Source organism: Dromiciops gliroides, chromosome 5 (genome assembly GCF_019393635.1).
Source record: "Dromiciops gliroides isolate mDroGli1 chromosome 5, mDroGli1.pri, whole genome shotgun sequence".
Classification (NCBI taxonomy): Eukaryota; Metazoa; Chordata; class Mammalia; order Microbiotheria; family Microbiotheriidae; genus Dromiciops; species Dromiciops gliroides.
In genome coordinates, this window is record NC_057865.1 from 144,301,792 (window position 1) to 144,326,463 (window position 24,672).

General features: G+C 38.0%; 1 protein-coding gene across 1 annotated transcript in view; it reads right to left on the minus strand.

Moving 5' to 3' along the window:
* Positions 1–13,347: 13,347 nt before the first annotated feature.
* Positions 13,348–24,672, minus strand: part of PRKAR2B (protein kinase cAMP-dependent type II regulatory subunit beta) — a 148,355-nt gene continuing 137,030 nt past the window's right edge. The window contains exons 8-11 of the mRNA XM_043968323.1: positions 23,640–23,714; positions 21,039–21,104; positions 20,769–20,907; positions 13,348–15,704 (exon numbers count right to left, since the gene is read on the minus strand). Of these exons, the coding sequence (XP_043824258.1) occupies positions 15,571–15,704; positions 20,769–20,907; positions 21,039–21,104; positions 23,640–23,714 (414 nt within the window). The 3' untranslated portion in view covers positions 13,348–15,570. The remainder of the gene's footprint in view (positions 15,705–20,768; positions 20,908–21,038; positions 21,105–23,639; positions 23,715–24,672) is intronic.

Sequence of the window (24,672 nt, forward strand, 5' to 3'; positions counted from 1 at the left end):
TTCCTTAATTGTATGGTCCTGACTCCAGATTTACTCCACTGTGCCACCAAGCCGTCTAGCGAAGATAACTTAAACAAGACAGTTATTCTTTGGTAAAAGGTTTAGTACTACCCTTAATCCATTTTCTTAACAAAAGCCTTTTCTTTTTCTGACCTATCACCCAACTTTCCAAAGGGTATTTCTCAGAAGCCTGAAAAGGGCTTTGGAAAAAAAATTATTTTTAATATTTTTAAAAGAAACTTAAAGGGAGGCTTTTAATATGTTTCTACATGGGAAACTTCATGATATGGATTATGTCTAAGCCTTTATAAATGTGAGTAAAGGTGGCCTTCAACTCTTGTGTAAGTACATAAGTAACTCTCTCTGTAAATACATATGTATGTAGTCAAACACACACACATATAAGATATTAATCATCTGAACGGAGTGTTATTAAGGAGACTACACCTTTCAAAGGCAGATCTAGAGGGCTGATCCTTTAATCTTCTCAAGTTGACCAGGCTACTTCTTCATTGGATATGTCCACACTTTGTATAGGTAGAAATCTTCAGCCTATTTCTGGTCATGCTATTTTAAAATTATTTAAAATTCCAAACCTAAACACACACATATACACACAGTAATCAAATTTTTGGTTTTATGCCTGTCTCCTACAGAAAACAGATCAGAGAAATTATTATTTTCATAACATCTCCTATGGGATAAACAAGATCAGAGACAGATAGAAAACACATAGTACCAGTTTATTTGTCCCAAGAACAAGCAGGCATGAATCATGTAAAGACCCCTTCCAAAGAAGGAGCTCAAAGATTCCTTTTTTGTGAAGGTATATAAACAGGGTGTCATCAGTTTCATCAGTTTCAAAGCAAACACTATGACCAGAATGTATAAAATAAAAATCAGTTTAACTATTTCAACTATAACAAGAACATATGAAATGCCAATCAGTTTGATAATTAAACTTAATGCAACCACTGTGATAAGATGATATGATTCAAAAAGGGATTTGTCAAGGACAAGGATGCCCAGATGTTTTTACAAGATAGGGACTTAATATCTTGGGAAAGAAGTCAGTAGATAGCTATCTGCTAGCTATCTGGATTCAGTTTGGAGTTCATTTGGAGGGCATTTTGATCTTATTAATCCAGGGTCTCATAAAATCCTTTTGGATAATAAGGCAACTCCTTCAAAATCCAAGTGATCCATACATTCATCATAACAACACATACAAATGCAAGTATTTCCATATAGGTAACAGAGCATGCAAAAAAAGATTGTTACATGAAATGAAAACTCTCCCAATGACCATTTACACCTCCCTTTCACCCTCTTCTCCCTTTCTCCTTTTTATTCTTAAAATCCTTAGAACAGAACCAAGTAACTCCAAGATCTACCTCCCATCAAGAACTTTTAAAGATATTAAGGTTTTAAAGGATCTCTTGTTTTTCCCCTCCCTATTAGATTGATAGTGCTACATCATTGTTTTGCCCCTTCTCAAATTTATCTTATGCTAACAAAACTGGGAACACAAATAAATAGAGGAATAACTTCAAAAATATAAAATAGCCCAAACTATCAGAAGACTAGATAGAGATATTAAATAACCTGATTTCAGGAAAGGAAATAGATCAGGTTATAAAGGCACTACCAAAAGGGGTAAAAAGAACAAAAAAACAAAAAACAAAACCACATGCAAAAAATCACTCCAAAATGTTAATAATAAGAGAAATGCAAATCAAGATAACTGAGTTTTTATATCATAGCACATGAATTGGCAAAAAAAAAATCCCAAAAAATGGCAACTGTCAATGTTGGGAGGGTTTATGGAAAGAGAGATATACTAATATATTGTTGATGGATCTGGGAAATGGTACAACCATTTTAGAAAGCAGTTTGGAGTTATTCAGATGAAGTAACTAAAATGGCTATACCCTTTGACCCAGAGACTCCATTACTAGGCTTATACCCCAAAGAAGCTCTTGATAAGAAAAAAGTCCCTATATACTCCAAAATATTAATAGCAGTACTATAGTTTAGTATAGTATAGTAGATATAGCATAGTAGTGATAGCTAAGAATTGGAAACAAAGTAGAAATCCAGTAGTTGGGGAATGGCTAAACAAACTGTGGTACGTGAATGTAATGGAATACTACTGGTCTACTAGAAATTATTATTCAGTAGTTTCAATAGTATCCAACTTTTCATGATCTCATTTGGGGTTTTCTTAGCAAAGATACTGGAGTGACTTTCCATTTCCTTCTCCAGTTCATTTTATAGATAAGGAAACTGAGGCAAACAGGGTTGAGTGACTTGCCTAGGGTCACACAACTAATAGAAATCTAAAGCCAGATTTGAATTCAAGAAGATGAATCTTCCTGACTCCCCACCTGGCATTCTATCTACTGTACCACCTAGTAGTGATAAATACAGAGAAGTATGGAAAGATCTATAAGAACTGAAGCAGAGTGAAGTAAGAAAAAATGTACATAGTAATTACTACAACAATGTAAATGGAACAATGACACAGCCCAAATTTTTATTATATATGTACATTCAAGTGTCACTTGATCTTTATAATCTTGTTACATATATGTATGTATGAAAACACAGTCACGTGTATATACAATGTGTGTGTTTATATACATATGCACATATGTAACAATTGTAAAGATTAAGTGGGGGGGGCAGCTAGGTGGCGCAGTGGATAGAGCACCAGCCCTGGAGTCAGGAGTACCTGAGTTCAAATCCGGCCTCAGACACTTAACACTTACTAGCTGTGTGACCCTGGGCAAGTCACTTAACCCCAATTGCCTCACTAAAAAAAAAAAATAGATTAAGTGGGACTTGAATGAAGAGATATGAGACGACACTGTTGTTCTATGGCATTGCAGGACAGGGTGCTAGGGCTCTTATAGCCCCTACGCATCTTGTCTCAGTCTGAGATCTGCAAGTCTCACAATGCTCATAGTCTATCTTCATTGTTTTCCAAGGTGTCTGGGTTTCTGACCACCTTGGAATGTCCTGTCATCCTGGGGTTCTCTGCTCTTATTTTCTATACAAAACCTGGTAGGCTACACACGTCTCTGGCAGATCTCTAGTCCTGCTGGAAGGCTGCAGTCTAGTTTGCTTATGCTGGTGCTGACTCTGCTGCTGGCCCCTTTTGGCTGACTTTTTGGGAAAAACTTGCTTTAGTTTCTCATTGGATTTCTTAATCCTGATTTATTCCAGGATGTATTTCAGGGTTTTGCTGTAGGAGGTATTTGGAAGCTGGGTGGTCTACCATCTGAAGAACCCATGCACTTTACATGTAAAGGGGGACTGGCTGTCTTCGGAGCACATACAGCCTCTTCTGCCTATTACCAAACTGCTGAGGGAGGCTTGGTAGGCCTGCTCCTGGAAGTGCCCAATGACATGGAAAAAGGGGCCCAGTCTTCTCCTTCAGGGCATGTGCAGGAGTTCTACGACTTTCCAGCCTGCTGACCACATAGTGAAGAAATGGACTTTTGAATGGCTCCTGCTATTCAGAAGTAGGTATGAATTCAAACAACACTGACCAAATCGACTCTTTTTTCCTGCCTGGCTGCATCTGAGTGAGAGGCAGGCACTGTCACAAGCCTCCAGTTGGGTAGAAAGAGGTTGTACCAGTGGGCTCAAGCTGATATGAAGCCATGACCAAATGGTCCTGCTCTAGCTTCTGTCTCTGTTGTCTATTCTTTCCTGCTGTTGATGAAAATTTTCTATAGATGGAATACAATAGGCTGTGACCTTGGTAAGTGTCAAAATATCTTGCAGTGGGAATCTATGCCTCCCTGCTGTGCCACCTGCTCTCCAGCCTAAGGTGAGAAAAGGAACTAGACCTTCCTCTGACTGGACTCTTTCCACCTCCTGCTTTGCATGTCCCTTGAGGGAAGATGGCTAGGGGCCAGGCTGGGCCAACTTCAATCTCTCCCAGTGCAAGGCAACTTCTACCTCCTATTGCCAGCCTGATCTCCCAACTGGAATGCGGAGAACTTTTGGTGCTAGGATGGGCAACCTTCCCTTTGACCTCAGGTCTTTGATCTCCTACTGTACCTGCCCCTTGAGGTAAGAGGAAAGTCAGTAGGAAATGGCACTTCCTTCCCCTACTGTGCAGGGTCAACTTCCATCTGCTGTTCCATTTCCTGCCTGGTTTCCAGCCTTCAGAGAGAAGAGTAGCAGTACAAAGGGGCCTCCCATCTGACTGCCTTCCATCCCATTCTACACTTGTCTCCAGCCCAATCTCCAACCTTCTTTGGGAAGAGCAGTGACACCTTCTACTCATTCAGTAAAAATCTCCACATCCCAGGGATTCTGAATCCCTGCAGGTCGTCATCCAAACCCTACTTCCCATTCCCACTATGCAAATTCTTTATTCCCATCATCCTCAACCCTCCACCCTGAAATACTATTTTCCCCCTTCCCCTGGCCTTCTGGAATGCTTGTTCCATTGGCAACCAACTTCACTTCATCCTAATTTTTTTCCTTTCAATTCCCCCCATATTTTAGCTATTACTAAAACCTACCCCCTACCATAGCCCAATGACACAGCACCCCTAGCCGCCTTTTTCAGTACTGGTTGTACCTTTCCTCATTCCCCTAAACTCACTGGTAAAGGTTGGGGGAAGAGGGGTGGGTTGGAATACTTCTTGCTCCCCACTGCCACTTCCAGGTTCTTCTCCTACCTCTATCACTCAATAACTTTTCCTCTTTTGAGGTTCACAATATTTATCTCTACCACCCAATCAAAATTCTGATAGCTCACAATTTTCCTCTCCTCCACAATTTAGTTCCTCAACCTACTCACTTCTAATGACCTACTACACCATACCTCAACCACACTCAAAGATTGTCATACTCTTGCCATCACCCACAAATGTACCACTTGCATCTTCAAGAATTCCCACATCCCCTTATCCAACCACAATCTGTTGCCTTTCAACCTCTCCCTCTGCTTTCCTTCCAAACTCTACTCTTAATCCAAACTGTGACCACCAATCCCTTGACCCCTCAATTATTTTCCAGGCCTTCTCCCCTGTAATCCTCATTCTCTCTGCTTTTCCCCATCTTGACCCCTGAATGACAGTTTTATTCTATTCTGTCCTCTCTTCTTAAGTCCCTAACCCTCTTATTTCACCAGTTGTGTTGATTGCTCTCTTCCAAGCCTCAGCCTTGGATTACTCTCACCATCCACTACCTTTTATCCCACACATGTGCTGCTAAACGAAACTGAAGAAAATCACATAACCCTTTTGTCTTGGTCTGAAAATGTATGTTATACAACCTCCAGTGGGCCCTCGCTGTTGCTAAGTAGTTCTATTTTACCTCCCTTATCAGTTCACTAGAGAGAACAGCTGCTCTTCTAAAGCTTTTCGTCTCTCCTCAAACCTCCTATAGCTCCCGCTCTAACCACTATCTCAGCTGAGAACCTTGCCTCATATTTTATGGGAAAAAATGAGGCTATTCATTATGAAGTGGTTCTTCTCCCCTCTTCTTCAAGTCACGGCATTTCTCTAGTTTCTGCCACTATCTCCATCTTAACCCATTTCACATGAGATGGCTTTACTCCTTACTCTTCCTGTTCAAGTAATCCCATTCCATCTTGACTCCTCCAATAGATTGTCTCCTCTGTCATCTTCACTCTATCACTTGTTTTTTTTTCTTTCTTTCTTTTTTTTTGGTGGGGCAGTGAGGGTTAAGTGACTTGCCCAGGGTCACACAGCTAGTCAGTGTCAAATGTCTGAGGTTGGATTTGATATACAACTCTTCAAGAGCATAGTTATTGCCTTAAAAGAAGTGTACAACCATGGCATGATTAAATAGCAGCCTCCCTGACCTAAAAGAACTAATGGACCCCTAGGGATATGCAACTGACTCTCTTAATTGGCTATGGAATCAAGCCAAGTTTCCAATGTCAAGAGAAATAGATCCTCACTGATATTAAACATAATTGTGATTCTTGTTGATTGGATTTTTACACGCACACACACACACACACACACACACATTAATTAATGAAAAACAGTAATGCTTACTCTGTGCCAAGCCCTGTGCAAATAGAAAAAGGAAGATAGTCCTAGGTTTCAAGGAGCTAAATGGGGTAGACAACATATAAAAGGAAGTTCAGGAGTAGGGTGAATGTAAAGACCAGAAAATCCTCAGAAGGCATGGTTTGACAGGTGTTAAGTTAAAGGGGTCCTCAGCATCTTTCTTTATATAAGTTAAACACACAATTCTCTTTACTATTCCTCAGGTAACATGGCTTCCATCATCCTAGTCATCATTCTCTGTATATATTCTGAATAGCAAATGAGCCTTTTGAAATGCACCATCTGGACCTGTGCTCCATGGGTAATCTAATAAGGATAGCATAGAACCAGATCATTCCCCTTGCTTTTACATGAAATAGAATCATGGGATTTATGCAGAATTATATCCCTCTCTGAAAGCCTTTTCAAAATAATAATAGCATTTGCATAGGCTTTAAGGTTTGAAAATCACTTTACAAGTATCTTATGCTCATAATAACCCTGTAAGGTAGGTGCTATTATTATCTTCATTTATCGATGAAGAAACTGAAGCAGACATTAATTAAATGATTTGTTTAGGGTTGCACAGAGCTAATAATTGCTTGAAGCTGAACTGGAACTCAGGTCTTCCTGATCCCAGGTCCAGAGCTATGTGCCACTGATTTGCTTTCAAAACAGATTTTAAGACTTGAGTCACTAACTGATTCATGATGTTTAAAAATTTTTTTTCAATACTGGACAGTGCAAATTTTCCTTTTTTAAATGAAGTTTTCTCTTTTTCAATTGATAAGCATTTATTTTCTCTCTCCCAGCAATATTTTCTGTCTCGAAAAACCATCAGTACTACTTAGCTCGGTCTTACTGGCATTGGCTTTGGCTGTGGCCACTTTAACCCAGTAGTTTGCTTCATTTCCTTGTCGGTGCAGCCTGAAGCAAAGCTCAAGCCACAGACGAGAAAATTTCAATTCACGGGCTCTGCTTTACTTTGTTTTGAGAGTGCAGTGTGTAAACGAAATGAGATTTTTACTCTCTTCTAGTTAAGAAAGTTGAGGATACATTCAGGGTTTCTCAGTCTGTTGTAGTTGTTATTAACACCATTCAAGTTGTATCTGTCAAAGAGCTTCTGTTCTATTAATTACATGCCACACGTCATCACCCGTATGAATGTTGTCCATTGTTCTCTTCTAGGCGATGCAGGGGATTTAGAAAACTAGGTAGCAGTTCCAAAAGCATTTCCTAAAAATGAGTGACATCAATAGTTTACTAAATTATAGTTTCTTGCTCTCAAAATATTCACTATTTGCATTTGGGGTTTCATATTTAGCCTGTACATATGTGACTCACTATACCAACCATTATCATGGGGGTGATGGTGTGAAGAATCTGAGATGTGGGTCAGGAATTAGACTGGGAACCAAACATTCTCTGCTTGATCTGTCAGTGACTCACAGTTGGTCACTTCCTGGCAATATAAAGTTGAATTGTTTTGAGTCCTATATATTTGTGTGTGAGTGGCACCCATTGGCCATCCCTAATGATCACTGAGGTTTATAAGCTAGCTTAAAACAATTCCAAAGTTTGAACTCAATCATTTTAGTTTTCTGGAAACCTTTGAAGATGTAACAATATATAATTTGAGCTGTCCAACCAGTTTTGCTGCTTTTAAGTCTTGTGAAACCAGTAAATATTGTCTTGCTACTATCATTTGAAATCCTCTCCTTTTGCCAAAATAACGCTGTTTGTTTTCCATTGCAACTTCTTTCCCTGACCCCAGAGTTGTATATGACATCCTTCTTTACCAGGTTAGTAGCCATGCCTGGAATGCTCTTCTCCCTCCCCTCTGTCTTCCCTGGCTTTCCTCAAAAATCAGCTCAGATCCAACTGTTGTATAGGAGATGTTTCCTGGTGCTCCTCCCTCCTCCAGCTGCTAATGTCTTTCCTTTTTTTCCACATTTTTCATATACTACTTTATATGTAACTTCCATGTACCTAGTTATTAGCATGTCTCCACTCTTAGGATGTATGCTCCTTGAGGTCAGGGATGGTTTTATGTTTTACTTTGCATCCCCACTGCTTAATATGTAGTATGTGACTAATAAATGATTGACTTCTAATTAAAAAACCAAAAAAACAAAGTCTTGTCATTTTGTACTGACATGCTAATTCATGAATATGTGTTTAGAAGAATAACATGTTATTTTACAAAGCTTTGGATTATCCAGGAATGACTTTACCCAGGTTTGCAGACTTCTCATTGGCTATGAGAATACTGAAAAGTCATTCAACTTCTGGAATAAAATAGGTGCTTTCAAGGTCAAGTATATATGATTAGCTCTCCTGTGAAAATTAGGAGAAAGATGAATTTTCAATATACGGAGAGTTTCTACATAACCCTTAGTTTTATACCTTTTCTTATAGGCTGGGTGCCTTATCCTTTTCCATGGTATATTCCACTTTCCACATTTTAAAATATCTGAGAATTAGAGTTCACAGTGCTCAACAACATTACTTTGATGCATAGATAATACTTGAAACCCTAAATACACAAAAATGAACTGAAATGATTACTATTAACCTTGGGTAAATCACAACCTTTCCATGCCTCAATTTCCTTATCTGTACAATGAGGGGTTGAAATTAGATGGCCTTTAGAGGTGGCTCATGGATAGGAGTCAGGACCTGAGTTCAAATTCAAACTCAGATACTAGATGTGTTATCCTGGGCAAGTCACTTAATCTCTGTTTGCCTTAATCCAATGGAGCTGGAAATGGCAAACCACTCCACTGTCTTTGCCAAGAAAATCCCATGGACAGTACTGGAGTGCTGTGGTCCACTGGGTCATAAAGAGTCCAACATGACTGAACAGCAACAAGGTTCATTCCAACTCTATAATCCCAGGAAATGATTTGAATTTACACAAAATATATTTAATTCAGTCTTTTTCACCTAATACAAAGTAGAATTTACAACATGAAGTATGTCAAGTAGCTTAGGTAGTAAAATGGGGAGAGCTGATATAGTCAGAGAATATCACAATGATATTCTCTGAAATTGGCTCTTCAGAAACAATGGGATCCAATGTTTTGTAATATGTCATCAAAATGCATATAACAAAGGAGTAAAACATTCAGGTCTGAATTCTGAGGGCCAAAACAAAACTACAGCTACTCATTAATTAATAAAGAAACCTCCTCTTGTGGGTCCCTCTCTAATTTTTCTTAAGTAATATTTACACCTACCAGTGAAAAGATTTAAGAAGTCTATTTTTCTAGATTTGTTTCATTTTAAAATATGGGCATACTAAAAATGCGATACATTGCTACTAATAAAAGGCCCATCTAGTTGAAATACATATCAAGTATTTGTAACAAAACCAACAATAATTTTTCCTTTTTTTCAAGTTTTAGAAAATTTGAAATCCTTACAATGCATAGAAATGAACATCAGTGGCTCCAAGATGTCGATTACTGCCTTAATACTGTTTCACATCTTAAAATTTACATTATGTAAATTACATTGTGATAGAACTCATCAGGTGCCTTGGATTTTATTAACATCTTTTTTTCTGATAATTCTCAAATCTACCTTTCCTGCCCTAGTTTCTCTGGGGACCTCCAAGTTCATGTTTCCAACTGCATTTCAGACTTCTCAAACTGGCTGTCCAATAGACATCTGAAACTCAATATGTCCAAAACAGAACTCATTCTCTTCCCCCCTAAATCTTCCCCTTGCCCTCTGATCTTTCCTATTACTGGTGAGGGCAACACCTTCCCCCCAATTCCCCAGGCTCACAACCTAGGGGTCATCCTGGATTCCTCATTATTTCTTGCTGCTTTCCCCTGTTCTCCCCCCCTTCCAATGTGTTGCCAAAGGCTTGTTGATTTCAGCTTTGCAACATCTCTCCAATACACTCCCCTTCTCTCACAGATACTTGCTACCACTCTGGTGTAAGCCCTTATCCCCTCATGCCTGCATTATTGCAGGAGCTTGCTGGGAGGGAGGGGGAGGTCTGCCTACCTCAAGTTTCTCTCCAGTCCAATCTATTCTCCATTTAGCCACTAAAGTGATTTTTGCCAAAATGCAGATCTGACCCCCCACCCAAAACCAACCAACCAACCAACCAAAGAAACAAACAAACAAAGAAACAAAAAACGTCAGTGCCTTCTTATTGTTTCCAGGAAAAAATACAAAATGCTCTGTTTGGCATCCAAAGTCTTTCAAAACCTAGCCCCCTCCTACCTTTCTAGTCTTCTTACACCTTCCTTCCCAATACTTACCCTTTGATCCAGTGACACTGGTCTCCTGGCTGTTCCACAAACAAGAAGCTCCAGGCATTCATTCTGGCTGTCATCCAGAATGCTCTGCTTCCTTTAAATCCCAGCTAAATTCCTGCCTTCCACAGGTAACCCCTCTTTAATTCTAGTGCCTTCCCTCTGTTAACTATTTCCCACTTATATATATATTGCTTGCTTTGTATACATTTGTTTGCATGTTGTCTCCCCCATTAGATTGTAAACTCCTTGAGGGTAGGGACTGTCTTTTGCCTTTTTCTGTATGCCCAGTGTTTAGCACAGTGCCTGGCACATAGTTGGCAATGTTTATTGAACTGAAAATTTAAATTGTGTCTTCATTACTTTACATAGGTAGTGGAAGGCATGACAGAAAGCTGGCCTCAGGATCATAAAGACTAGGGTTCAAGTCTTACCTTTGACACATACTAGCAAGTTACTTATGTTCTTAGTGTCCCTGAGGCAACTCTCTAAGCCTTTATTCAATAAAGTCAATAAACATTCATTTCTGTCAATAAACATCCAATGTCCTAGTTGGGCAGCTAGATGGTGCAGTTCATAGAGTGTCAGTCCGGAAGACTCATCTTTCTGAGTTCAGATCTGGCTTCAGACACTTCCTAGCTGTTTGACCCTGGTCAAGTCACTTATGCCTATTTGCTTCAGTTTCCTCATCTGTAAAATGAGCTAGAGAAGGAAATGGCAAACCACCCCACTCTCTGCCAGGAAAATCCAGAAAAAGGGGTCACGAAGTCAGACACAACATGTGGTAGGCACAGTGCTAAGCTCCAAGGATAAGAAAAAGAAAGAGTCCCTGCCCTCAAGAAACTCACAATCTAAATTGGAGAAGACAATACACAAAAGGACACTGACCCCCTTCCCAGATTTAAAAAAAACAAAAACAAAACGAGGGTAGAGGAGGATTGAGTGGAAGGAGCGGTAGGGGAATGATGTTTGTGTGTTCTTAGAGTCAAACAAAAGGAAGGCTTTGGGAGGAGTTTATTGCCACACCCTCCAGCTCTCCAATTAGAGGAGAGAGGCAACTGAGCAGGCTGAGGAGGTGTTGAGTATCAAGGCTGACTTAATCTACAAGATGATGATGATGAGATTTCAGGTGAGGGCCAAAAAGAAAATAAAGAGAGAGAGCTGGTTAGCATTGGTAGGAGTTCCTGATAGGGAATTTCCTACACAGATGAAATTCCAAATCTAATTAAAACAACAACAATTGAGTGCATTGCAATGAAGCAAATTATGTTTGATTACAAATATGTTTCAGAGTGCACCTGGGTGGGATGGGGGGGGGGCGTGAAGGTGTGGGGGAGCTATAGGGATGTGTGTGGGGGTATATTTTAAATGTTACAAGCTATAAAATCAGTTGGAAGGCCTATGGAACAGTAGAACTGGGATATGAAATGAAAGTATTATGCTCAGCACCTGACCCCCTACACATGGTGTCTACGGTCTTAGGCAATGACACAAGATATACACACACTCATCTCTACCATTTTCCATTATACAAAAAAGGCCTTAGGGAGGAAACACCTGTGTTTTATTTAACAAGTCCTCAGATGGAAAACCAAGCATTTCTTTAGCCAAATGTAAAGTTTCAGGAAGCATATTTTCTTGGATAAGATTTTTACAGAAAATTTCCACTTAGCAAGGCCTACTGAATACTAATTGAATGAAAATATGAAATCCACAAATCCAAACTACAGGGATGCGTGTGCATGTGTGTGTGTGTGTGTGTGTGTGTGTGTGTGTGTGTGTGTAACTTTCCACATATACTAGCCAGCTCAGTTAAACCTCCTCCTCTTGAGCATTCATAATGGTCAAGTTTCGTCTGCCAAAAATACAAGATTTTTTCTCATGAGTGATAAAGAGTAATATAAGAAATGGTAACCTAGCCATACCTTGTGCTTCATCATATCCAGCATTCCGATTCTCTCCTTTCTCTTTCTTTCTTTCTTTCTTTCTTTCTTTCTTTCTTTCTTTCTTTCTTTCTTTCTTTCTTTCTTTCTTTCTTTCTTTCTTTCTTTCTTTCTTTCTCTCTCTCTCTCTCTCTCTCTCTCTCTCTCTCTCTCTCTCTCTCTCTCTCTCTCTCTCTCTCTCTCTCTCTCTCTCTCTCTCTTTCTTTCTTTCTTCCTTTTTTTCGATTGAATTACCTTATCTTTGCAGAGGCCACCCATGGACCCTGTCCCATTACTGATCAGCACGGGAACTTTGATCTGCTCCAGTTCTCTCCTGGGCCAGTTTGCCCCTCCTTAGGTACTTGTTGGCTCTAGCTCTCAGACACTCATCTTATTGATACCATATTTAATGCCAATACCTAATCTGTTTAGTCAGCTGTATCTCAGGACTCGTAGCTCAAGAGATCTCCCACATTTAGCTTCCTTGTGTAATGATTGGAATGATGCCACCTACTGGAGACTTACTATAGGAAAGCTCCACCATGAGGAGAATGCCTCAGAGGGCAAGGCCATGTAGCTTTTCCTTGGCGTCAGGAAATGATGTTTGCTCATGGGTGCTGTCTATCAAGGCTACCTGCCAATCAACTTGAGGAGCCTCCTATTTTCTGGGAGGAGAGAGGAAGGAGGAAAGAGGGCCTGCGTGGAGAGTTCTGTCTCTTTTGGGTTCCTGACTTGATGGTGGTGGTGGCGGCAGAAGACTTCACAGGAAATTTGAGGAAAGATAGGAATGCCAGGCTGTTGGAATTCTGTTCTCAATCTTTCTCTTTCTATTTTTCAATAAACCCTTAAAAACCTAAACTCGTTTTATCAATGATTTTAGTCAGTTTCCCCCAAAACTAGGGGAGCAGATTAGAATCCACATTTAGAATCTTAAATTACACACTTGGTAGGTGGGATTACAGGCACACAGCATCGCTGATAATAATGTAATCTTTTCATAAGACCTTCAGTTCTGTTCTGTTTTATGAATCATAATCAAGGACAATGGGGAAAAAACCACTGATGTGTATTAAAAACAACAATTAAATCATTTACTATAAAAGTGATTTATTATAAGGAAACTTTAAATATAACCAACAATACTGAAAATATTGTGACTGGCATTTACAACCTTGATCAGAATTCTTTGTTGTACAAGTATTTATCATTCTATGAATAGTTAACAATAAACTAGTGCAACAGAACAGATAACCTGTTTAGAAGTAAGCATACAGAATGATAAACTGAGAGTTATGGTTACTTAGTGTTTTTCTCCTTGTCTAAGACACAGCATTTTAAAATAAAATCTGAAGTACAAAGGCTAACAAATTATCATCATGTGTGGAACTTTTTTTCTCCCTACAAGTTAGCATGTGTTAAAAAAAAAAAAGTTAATACGGTTAAATTTGGCTGAAGTTATACTTTTAATTATGTTTTGTATACAACTTCAGATAGGTACATTGTTTTCTAACCATGGTTTTATATTCAAATAAGGCTGAAAAGATTTTCCATACAGAGCACAGTAAATAAAATATTTAATTAACCTCATCTATGTTGAAGTTGAAAACTTGTTTTCAAGGAAAATGAAAAAAAAAACACCATTCATTTATTTTAATCTTAGTGCAAACACACAGCTTGTTAACATGAATATTGTTAGTGAATGATATGACACAAAGACATTTCTTACTAACTTAAGGGAAGAGGGCACATTTTGTGAAGCAGATAAAGTTCTGGTCAAATGACCTGAATTTGAATCCTGCCTTTGTCACTTACAACCTCTCTAGGCTTCTGTCCCCTCTTTGTGTGACTTTTAAATTCCTTTCAGCTCTAAATCTAACATCCTATAAACTAACTTCTTTCCAAATTAAAACAATAGGAACATTAAACAAGAAGAATATTCCTTTTCACTTGGCAATAAACTAATGGTTTGTGCTCAGCTCCTTATTTAAGTATGTGCCCTCACATAAGCAAAGAAAAGGGTGGGGTGTAAAGTGGTATAATCATGATATATGCGGAGGGCTGGGGATAATAAGATCACAAACCAGATTCATTTTTGTTCTCATTTCACTCCTTTGCTATTGTTTTTGAAATGTTTATTTCTGGCATTCTGATGGGAGTCTTCTCTAACAAAAACCGAGAGACTAGCTGTTGATTGAGAAAGTTGCTGTTCAGTCTTAACTTTCTACAGACAGATACCACAGTTAATACATGAGAAGATAGAAGCATTTTGGTTTAAATGTTGGAGAGATTCAGCTTGTGTAAATCCAGCCTAAGGATATAGAAATAATATTCACTTAGGTAAAATATTAGACTTATCAGATTAATCTTGCTATGGGAAATATTTTATGGCAAGTAAAAGATTTCTGGGATTTCAAACATAAAATGTCACCTTTAATAAATGTTTAACGTTTTATCAATAGTTCTCAAAACATGAATTTGTACTGATAGTTATTTTGTGGTCCAGGAATGTGGACTTATTTTTATTTGAAATTTGAAAGAAAAAAAAGTAACCAAAATCTGCTATGAAAAGGATATCAAAGTCTAAAGCAAAACGTAGAATTTTTTAAATGTGAAAAATAGTAGGAATTGCAAACGATAAAACAGGAAAGAAGGGAGAAAAGGGTAAGATCAGGTTGCTTAGGAAAAATGTGACAATTACTTGTCCAATTAGTCAAAATGTGACAATTACTTGTCCAATTAGTCAAAATGTATTTTTTTTTGCAAAAATATATGAGGCCTTAACATTCCATGTTGAGTTTTATGCTATTTCTCAAAGAGACCTGCATCAAGCCAGAAACTAAAAAGGATAAAAACAGACTCACCACATATAGACTTTTAGAAATAATGTAATATCATGCTTTATAACTATGATCAGCTTCCGAGTTCCTTTTTGACTTGGTCATAATAATTTGAATCCATCAGAATGAACCCACTTTTATATTCCTAGTACTATGAGTATTTTACTAACTTTGTACGTACTAATACTTCTAAGATGCCACAATCATTAGAACAAACTTTTCAGCAAATCTTAATAATTTCGTAGAATAGAAACTAATTTAATTAACATAATGATTTTTAAAAACCTGCTCTTTCTGAAGTGTTGTAGGTAAAGCCTATTATCTATAAAATCACTATTTCAGTTACTGATACATTATATTGTTATGTAAAAAAAGCAAAAAAAAATTTCTGACATCACAGGAAATGCTCGGCATCTACAACAAAGACAGGTTTTCAGTGGACAACCACTACTGTGCTGTTCTGTGATATTAGCTCTTGTCAAGTGATATTTCTCCTTCACGCTGTGGAATCAACAATGTCCATGTTTGTTCCAAATAACGCAACTAACTGTTCTTCATAGTTTGCAATGTTCCTTTTCATAATTTCCATGCAGGGTCCCAAAAGCCTTTCGAATGCTTGCACGTCCATGGCTAAAATTGATCAGGGCAAGGGGAAAAAGAAGAAGAGAAAAGAAAGTATTATTTGCAAATTTGTAACACTAGCAGGAATTCATGATTGTAAGACAATATCTACAAAATCATATAGTATGTAATCATTTATGTAATACCTTATGACAAATGAGTCAACAGCCATTAAGTGCCTACTATGTGCCAATTACTGTAATAAACATGTAACATATATAAAAGCACACAAACTCATCCAATTTCAAGAGCAATCCATGCTATGCTCATCTTCTGGGCAAAGTCTTATAAGTTCCACGTACCTTTGTATGTAATAGGATATGTGCTGATTTAATCTTGAGATCTTGGTTCCAAGAAGAAAAAAGGACATTGAAAAATAATAGTGTTTTCACTATTGTTAAACTCTTAAATTTGTTCATTTTTTTAAATGAGTTGAATTTATTTCAGCTTCTCCTTTGACTGTGAGTAGGACCGCATGGAAATTTGGCTTTCTAAAAGATATCTCTACATCCCTGGCTATTCTCTTTAGTTTGGTCTTTCTCTTCTCATTTCCCACTCCCCCCAGTACACTGGGCTAGGCACAGGCTGCCAGATCTGTGCTCCCCAATGCCAATTCTGGACTATCCTCTGTCACCTTTTTTGAGGGGTAGACTCAGTGGATGTACTTATTTCTCAAATTCAGTTCCTTGTTGCTGTGATCTATTGGCCTCTAGCTGATTCTTCATGCTTTCCTCCTGGCTCAAAGTCTTCCCCTCAACCCCTGACCCTGTCCTCATAATTGAGGATTTGTTGGCCTCCTAGTGTTTTCATCAAACTCCTCAAATACTATGACCTATATTTTTGCTCCACCTTAGATCTCACCATCATCCATAACTCTGTTAAGTCAATGATCTTGAACCCTGAAATTCCTTCCTCTAATTTCTTGTCCATCTTTTTCCTGTCTCATTTCTTAAACACCTATTTTTCATCATTCATTCACTGAGCAAGTATTTATTTTATTCCCTGACCCCCCCCCTTTTCTTTTGCAGGGCAATGAGGGTTAAGTGACTTGTCCAGGGTCACACTGCTAGTAAGTGTCAAGTGTCTGAGGCCAGATTTGAACTCATGTCCTCCTGACTCCAGGGCCACTGCTTTATCCACTGCACCACAGCAAGTATTTATTAAGCACATATCGCAAGAATGCTAGGAACCGAGGATACAAAACCATAAAGGAAACAGACTCTGCTTGAAAGTAACTGACATCCAAATATATAGAAAGATATAGTAACTATATTGTAACACACAAACACTATATATAACATATACATATACATATATAAACTAAATACACAATATATATGGAATAAATGCAGAGTAATTGGTAGGGGGTAGCACTAGAAAATGGGGAGACAAGATCAGCCTTGGGTAAGAGGTAGCACTTGAACCGAAGGAAATTGGGGATTCTTCATGCCTCCCAATTCTCCTAGTCCATCACACCTACCCTGGCCTTGTCCTTCTCTTCACTCCCACAGCCACCACACTAATTCAGACCCTTTTTATTTCTTACAAATAGCAATGTCCCCCTAATTGATCTCCTTGCCTGCCACCAAAGTGATGATCCAGGAGCATAGAGCTGACCATGTCCCCGACTAAGTTCTAGTGACTTCATATTGCCTCTGCGATGAAGATTGTACTACCGTATTTGGCATTCGATATTCTCCACAACCAGGCTCCAATTCAACTTCTTCTGGACTTATTATATATTACCCTGTTTCATACATTCTTTGATACTACTGAACCGGCCTTCTTGTTGTTCCTCACATACAACATGTTCGCAATGTCTGTCTGTCTGTCTGCCTCTCTCGCTCTCTGTTTCCCTCCCTCCCTCTCTCCTTTTTTTCCTTGCCCCTCCCCCTCCCCTAGCCCCAATAACTCTGCACTGTTTGTCCCCTAGCCTGGAATGTAATCCCTCTTCAGATGCACCTCTTATAATCCCTGCCTTCTCTACACTGTATCTCCTCCAGTGCTACACATAGTGGCTTGCACATAGCAGGCATTTAATAAATATCTGTGCTAGTTTATGGCTTAAAGGCCTTTATACGGATAGCTTTTTTATGACTGGAATAATCTAATATCCTTTATGTCCATGTAATTGTTCATTATAAAGTTGTTTAATATCATTCTTAAGGTAGGACTCCAAGCTCAAGATGAGTCAACCATATAATATGGCAGCCAAAACCCCCTAATATGATATTAAGGATGAATGAAAGAATCCAGGCCTGTGACAGTCTTACTGTATTCTAACCTGGTCAGATCCCATCTGTAGTATTGTGTGAGGCTCTGGGTGCCACATACTAGAAAGAATATTGATAAGAAAGAGAATGTTCAGAAGAGAGAAGTGAAGATGGCAAAGGGCTTCTCAATCACCCTAGAACAGGATCAGTTGAAAGAATTGAGAATGTTAAACCCTGAGAAGACTTAGGAGTCGATGTGATTCCTGCCTTTAAGTATCTAAGGGTGGTAAGACTTATCTATGAAAGGAAAAATAGAACAATTAGAACTTCCTCAAAGAGGGATGAGTTGCCATTGCTCATAGCTAGTGGACTCTCCCTTTCTTCAAGTAAAGGTTGGATGTCCACTTACTGGAGAGTCACAGAGGGGATTCTTATTAGGTACAGGTTAGATGAAAAGGTTTTGGAGACACCTTTCAACTCTTCTGTGCTTTCCAATCTAATATAAAGCCACAAAGCCGTTTAAAAGTGTTGAGTCTTACAGTAATAATAAAGTAAGGAGCCAAACCATTTCTCTTATGAAATTACTTCCTCAGACATTTAAAAATTCATAATTCTGTTATCCTACCCCTTTCTTTGGTGTTTCAAACTTTTCTTTCAAGATCATTCTTTTTTGGGGGGGGCAGGGCAATGGGGGTTAAGTGACTTGCCCAGGGTCACACACCTAGTAAGTGTCAAGTGTCTGAGGCTAGATTTGAACTCAGGTCCTCCTGAATCCAGGGCCAATGCTTTATCCACTGTGCCACCTAGCTGCTCCAAGATCATTCTTTTAATATTTCTTGGCCTAATAGACATAACACAGATATATGTATAGTCTTATTTATGTATAGTTATAAAATTTATTTGGGAAAAAGATTGATAAAAAGCACTGAAAGTTATTGTGAAATGTGTTTTCTTCCTAAAAGAAATTAAAGTTAACAATATAGTAAGGAAGGATTTAAGCACACTCCCCAAATACATTTATTTCAATACTTTAAAAGCTAATATTGGACAAAAAATATTAAAAATCCTTTTGCTCAGTGGCATTTGCTGAGCCTCTAACTGGTACAGGAAGTTAAAAAGAAGGTAATAAAGTCAGTGATTAATGCCTACGAAAATGCAAACATGATGAGAATTTATACATCATTTTGACAAATCTAAAACTTTTCTTCTTGACACAGTAGTGATAATTCTTACATTTGAGCTTTCATCACTCCTGACCAAATCTTGCTCTTTCTAGCTCCACATTTCCCATGTCTAATCCCTTCTCTCTAGCTCTATGGAGCTACCACATTAGCTCAGGCAGCATCACCTCTCACAGAGATTACTGCAGTAGCCCCCAATAGGTGTGTCACTGCCTTAAGTCTCTGCACTCCAGTCTACCCTCTCCATAGCTGCCAAAGTCATTTTTCTTAAGCATTGATCTGACCATGCCACTCTCTCCTCTCAATAAATGCCACTGGTTCCCTTTAGGATTAAATATAATCCTCCTTTCCTTTTTAAAGCCCCTTCAGAGCTTGGCCCCTACTCATCTTTCCAGACCCACAGGTCTTCCCCTCCTCCACTCTGTGCTCTTGCCAAACTAGCATCTCTCTGGGCCTTTCTCACATGACACTCCATCTCCTGTTTCAAGCCTTTGTACTGGCTGTCCTCTAGAAGCTAGCTTCTTAAACTGTGAGTTGAGTAACTGAACGTGGTGGGGAGGGGGAGGTCACGAAAAATTTGGCAACAGTAAAAGGTTAAGAAACTTTGTTATATACCTACATATCTGGGGTTGTGTAAAAGTTTCTCAGGTGAAAAGGGATCACCCCTTTTGGAAAAAATTTTAAGGAGCTCTGCTCTAGAACACATTCCTTCCTCATCTCTTCCTCATTGAAGCCCTGTCTTCCTTAAAGAAACACTTTCTACATGCAGCTTTTACTGATCTCCCTGCAGCTAGTGTCCTGGCTCCCCAGCTACCCTGTGTTTATTTGTATTTATTCTCTCTACACTTAACTTACTTGCTATTTCCTCATTAGAATAAAAGTTCCTTGTGAGAAATTTTTTTCATTCTTTATTCCCATCACTTAGCACAGTGCTTGGCACATAAAAGGCACTTAATACTATTAACTGCTTCTGCAAGGGAGGAGCCACCACTACCAAAGGTTGGAAAAGAAAGTCCTTGGTACTGTCCAATGGTACTATATCAGAAAATTATATGATTTTATCAGGGGAAAGGACATATTTAGCATCTGCTCTGCTGCTGCACTCAAAGGACCATGGGATTTTTCCATCTGACTTGCACCTGTAACCTCCTGGAAGTGCTGGCACCATTAGAACATGAGTTCCTGGAAAGCAGGGACTGTCTTTCCTTTTTATTTGCATCCTGAGCATTCTGTACACAGTCAGCACTTAATGTCATTCATTCATTCATTTATGATTATTCTTTGATCACAAAATCTCAAAGAAATTTAAAAATAATGGCTTAGCTCCCTTTATGATTCTATGAGACAGGGAATAGTTATCCTTTAGTTTTTTAAAAAAATGAGCTGTTGATCAAAGACCAGGAATGGCATTCTGAGTTATATTGATATTCTAATCACTAAAACATGATACCTTTTCATTTCTTCATTCTTTAGTGTATGTAATGCAGCAAAAATGCAAATTAAATGTGAAAGCTTAAAAAAGGTTAAGTAGATCTAATAAGTTATTTCAATAAAGAAAAGAAACTAGAGCTCTCATCAGAAAACATTCAACCTATAAGCATAGCAAAGTTATCTGTAGCAAATAAATTAAGTACAGCTGTGATCATTTGAACCACATGAATTATACTTGAATTAAATACCTAAACATTTGACAGTTCCAACAGCGTGGGCTGAAGCTGCTCGGGGTTTGTTTGTTACCAAGGCGAGTTCTCCAAAATACTGCCCCCTGGAATATCGGGCAATTTCAATGGCACCATTCTCTTCGACTTCCTGTTTGTTCTGGAAATGCATTAAACATTTGTTCAATTTCTTTAAAATAATTTAAACATTAACATAAATATGCAAAGGAAATCTAGATCAGTGTTCTGTATATGTTATTATATGGATTTTAGTGGATTAAGGAATCTTACCTTCCTTTTCATAGATATTTTCACTTCTCCAGATTCTATAATGAAAAAAGAATCAGCTGAATCTCCCTGGTAGGGGGGGAAAACAGGAAAAATTCAAGCTCTGTTCTTTTTATTTGCTTACTTCAACCTCTGCAGTCTTTAAACAACCCAACCATGAATATAAAGCTCAACTTCTTGCAAAAACAAAACACAGTATAATGAGAAACTTTTTTTTTCTTGGCAAAAGAAATGTTGTCAATTACATTATAATAATAGTGGCATAATATTTTGGACAGTTCTGCATTTTGTATCCCCCAAATACAAGCATCCCTTCATTAGACTAATACATATTCCTCTCTTTCTGGATGTGTATCTACGTACATATTTATTCATTCATTTATTATATATATATATACATATACGTGTACATATGTATGCATGCACATGTGTTATAGATCTGTGACTTCACTGTTGTAGGCAATTCCTAGCATGAAAACTCTCTCTACTGATGAAGTTTAGCAACCCAGCCTTCATTTGTAGTCCTAGATTTCAACCTGGGGCACTGACAGGTTAAATGACATGGCCATGGTCATGTAGTCAGTACATGTCCCAGAGGTAAGACTTGAACTCTGGTCCTTTCTGGCTCCATGGCTAACCCTTTATCTACTATATCATGTTGCCTCTCAAGCCTATGAATACATGAGTACAATAATTTTAGCTTGGGAAATAACTATTTGAAATTGAAAACCTGGCAGTACCACTCTGGGTCACAGCCAGGAGTGTGCTAGAGCCAGCTCAAATGGGCTCATAAGAGCCAATTGTTAAATTTTGAATGTGAGCATTTAACACCTCAGAAATTGGCAAATGCTATAAATCAGGGCTTATTGTTTTGTTGATTGCCTAGATTTAAGAAAGTGATGGAGAAAATGTTAATAATCCAAATTAAACTTAAAAGTGAGTCACGTGCATTTTTTTCCTCCAGAGAGCCAGTTGTAAAACACCTACCAGCAGACTCCTGGATATATATGATTTTATACAAGGATCACAGGGCTTAGAGCTGAAAAGGACCTTAGAATTCATCCAGTTCTTCATTTTACAGATAAGGAAACAGAGGCCCAGAAAAACATTAAAAAGCATTCCCACCATCATACAGAAAGTAAATTCTAGAGTTTGGGCTTTATTCTCCATCCTTGAACTGCAAATCCAACACCCCTTTCCACTATGACATACTATATACCCCTTGACACACTACAGAACTGCTGTCAGAAGTGTTTCTTTGGATTTGGGAAAGGAATCCTATAGTTTCCTTCATGCCTGGAACACTTGTATGATCTGATACAGAGTAAAGTCAGCAGAACCAGGAAAACAATATACACAGTGACTACAACAATGCAGATTAAAAAAAGAACAATAAAGTGAAAGTGAGTCCTATGCAACTATAAGGACCAAGTTTTACCAGAGAAGATATGAGAAAATAAACTCCTTTCACTGGAGAAAGTTATAGCATATGCTGCTAAATAGGATATATATGTATTTTAAAAAACTAATTAAACTTAATTTTTTTTTGGCCACATGGGAAAGTTTTCTGGTTAGGGGAAGCATACATTAAAACATGTTACAGAAAATGCATTAATAAAACAAAAACCAGTAACAACATAACCCCCCCATACCATCTGTTGCCCATGTTTTAAGGGGATTTTGTGGATGTTGAATTCAATTCTATTGCTTTCTTTGTAATCTGTATGCATACGTGCAAGCTGATAAAACAAAAGTCAGTCAAATTGTCTTGTTGCTCTTCAGGATTTCTTGGCGTCTTAAAATATTTTTGGAAATAAGCTTTTTTCAGATTCTTTTCACTATTTTTGAATTTAAATATATAGCTGTTTTGATTCTCTTTACAATAAGTTAATAAATCATGTCACAAAATAACCTATATTGGGGGTCAAAGTTTACATAAAATAAGATTTTTAAACTTACGCTTTTGTCTAGACCAAGAAATCAGGCACCTGTCTAATGAAAAGCAAGGAACAGATGTAGAGATTCTAAATTTTATTAACTAGAATAGGGGGTCTTCATGGGAATATTTCTATGGTGAACTTTCCAGTGTTAGAGGACTAACCTCCAGCCATGTAAATCATTGGTTTCTTAAAATGTTCTCTAAGTTTATCACTTTGTAGGGAATAAACCAGCCATCTTCTCTACCTCCCTCAAACTAAAATAACATTCCTTCTGGCCAACTCCAAGTACCTATATCAAATAAAGTGGGGAAATTTGCTTGTTTAAATATCTCTGAAACAATTAGACCACCTGGTAAGCTGACTCAGTCAAGAAGATGAGACCTTTTGGTATGTCTCTTTATATTCAGCAGTTTATGAGATCCAAAACAGTAATTAAGTGTCTTCTTTTCTCTTAAATCCAGTGGAGAACAGTTTAAAATGTGTGAATAGTTAAAAGTAGTTTGGGGTAATACTTTAAATGTAAGAAAGTTCACCAAAAGTGTTAAAAGTTGGTAATAATTTTGGAGGAACTGATTTTTAAAAATCCATTCAATGATATCTATAAAAATAGAACCATCATTGTTTGAAAGTGATATATAATTAAAATACATGATAGATACTATACCTGAGCAATAATCTGTTCTCCATCTTTGTATACTTTGGTGCCTATCACATCAACCACTTTCAGACGTTCTGAGACCTTCATGAAACAAAAAAGGTGATATTGAGTATTAGGAATACTCAATCTTCGAATTTTATTTTTGATGTATCCATTTTTAGTGAAAAGCATAATGGTTAATTCAATGACTATACCTATCATAGAAAATCAGTTGACTTGTACAAATGTACTTTGTAATAAAAATTTATTAAAAATCTTGCATAAATTTGAAAAGTATTGAAGCCTCATTTATTAGTTACCCAGAGAATGGCATGCACAAAGATGCCTTTCCTGCTTATAGCTACTGATCATGTGCACATGACTCAATATCAAGGCTTTGAGATAACAAGTTAATCCCCGCAATGGCCACTGAATAGTTAGAGTTGATAACTCAGTGGACCTTTAGGGGTATTTGCATTGGTCAGTCAGAAGCAGTAATGACTATATTTTCATCCCCTTCCAAGTTCATAATGAATGAAAAAGCCTTATTATGTGTCAGTCACTGTGCTAAATTCTAGAGTTAAAAAAAGAAGCAAGGAAGATAGTCCTTTCTCTTATAGGGATAACATTCTAATAGGAGAAGACAATACATAAAAGGAAACCAGACTTGGTAAAGGAAAAGGAAGAGAGAAGGCTTTGGAAATGGATAGGAAGGCTCATGGTAGCCTGCTTTTGAGATTCATTTATCAGAGCTCAGGATCCCAGGAGTAAAGTTTGAGTTTCAATGGAAAGAAGAGGAAGGCCAGAATGATACTTTTACAGGGGAGTATGAGAAATAAAATATTTGGGGTTGGGGATGGGGATAGGGGTGGAGGGAAGAGGGAGAATTATGACAAAGCAACCTACCATTCCTTCTCTAATGTCTCTGCTTCTGGCCTCCATGAACTTGAACCATATTAAGTGCATGGAGATCCCCATTTAGCTCATTCACATGGTATCATGAGTTCCATCAACTGCTAAGAAGCATTGTCTTTTCCTTCTAAATACTTTAAAAATATTT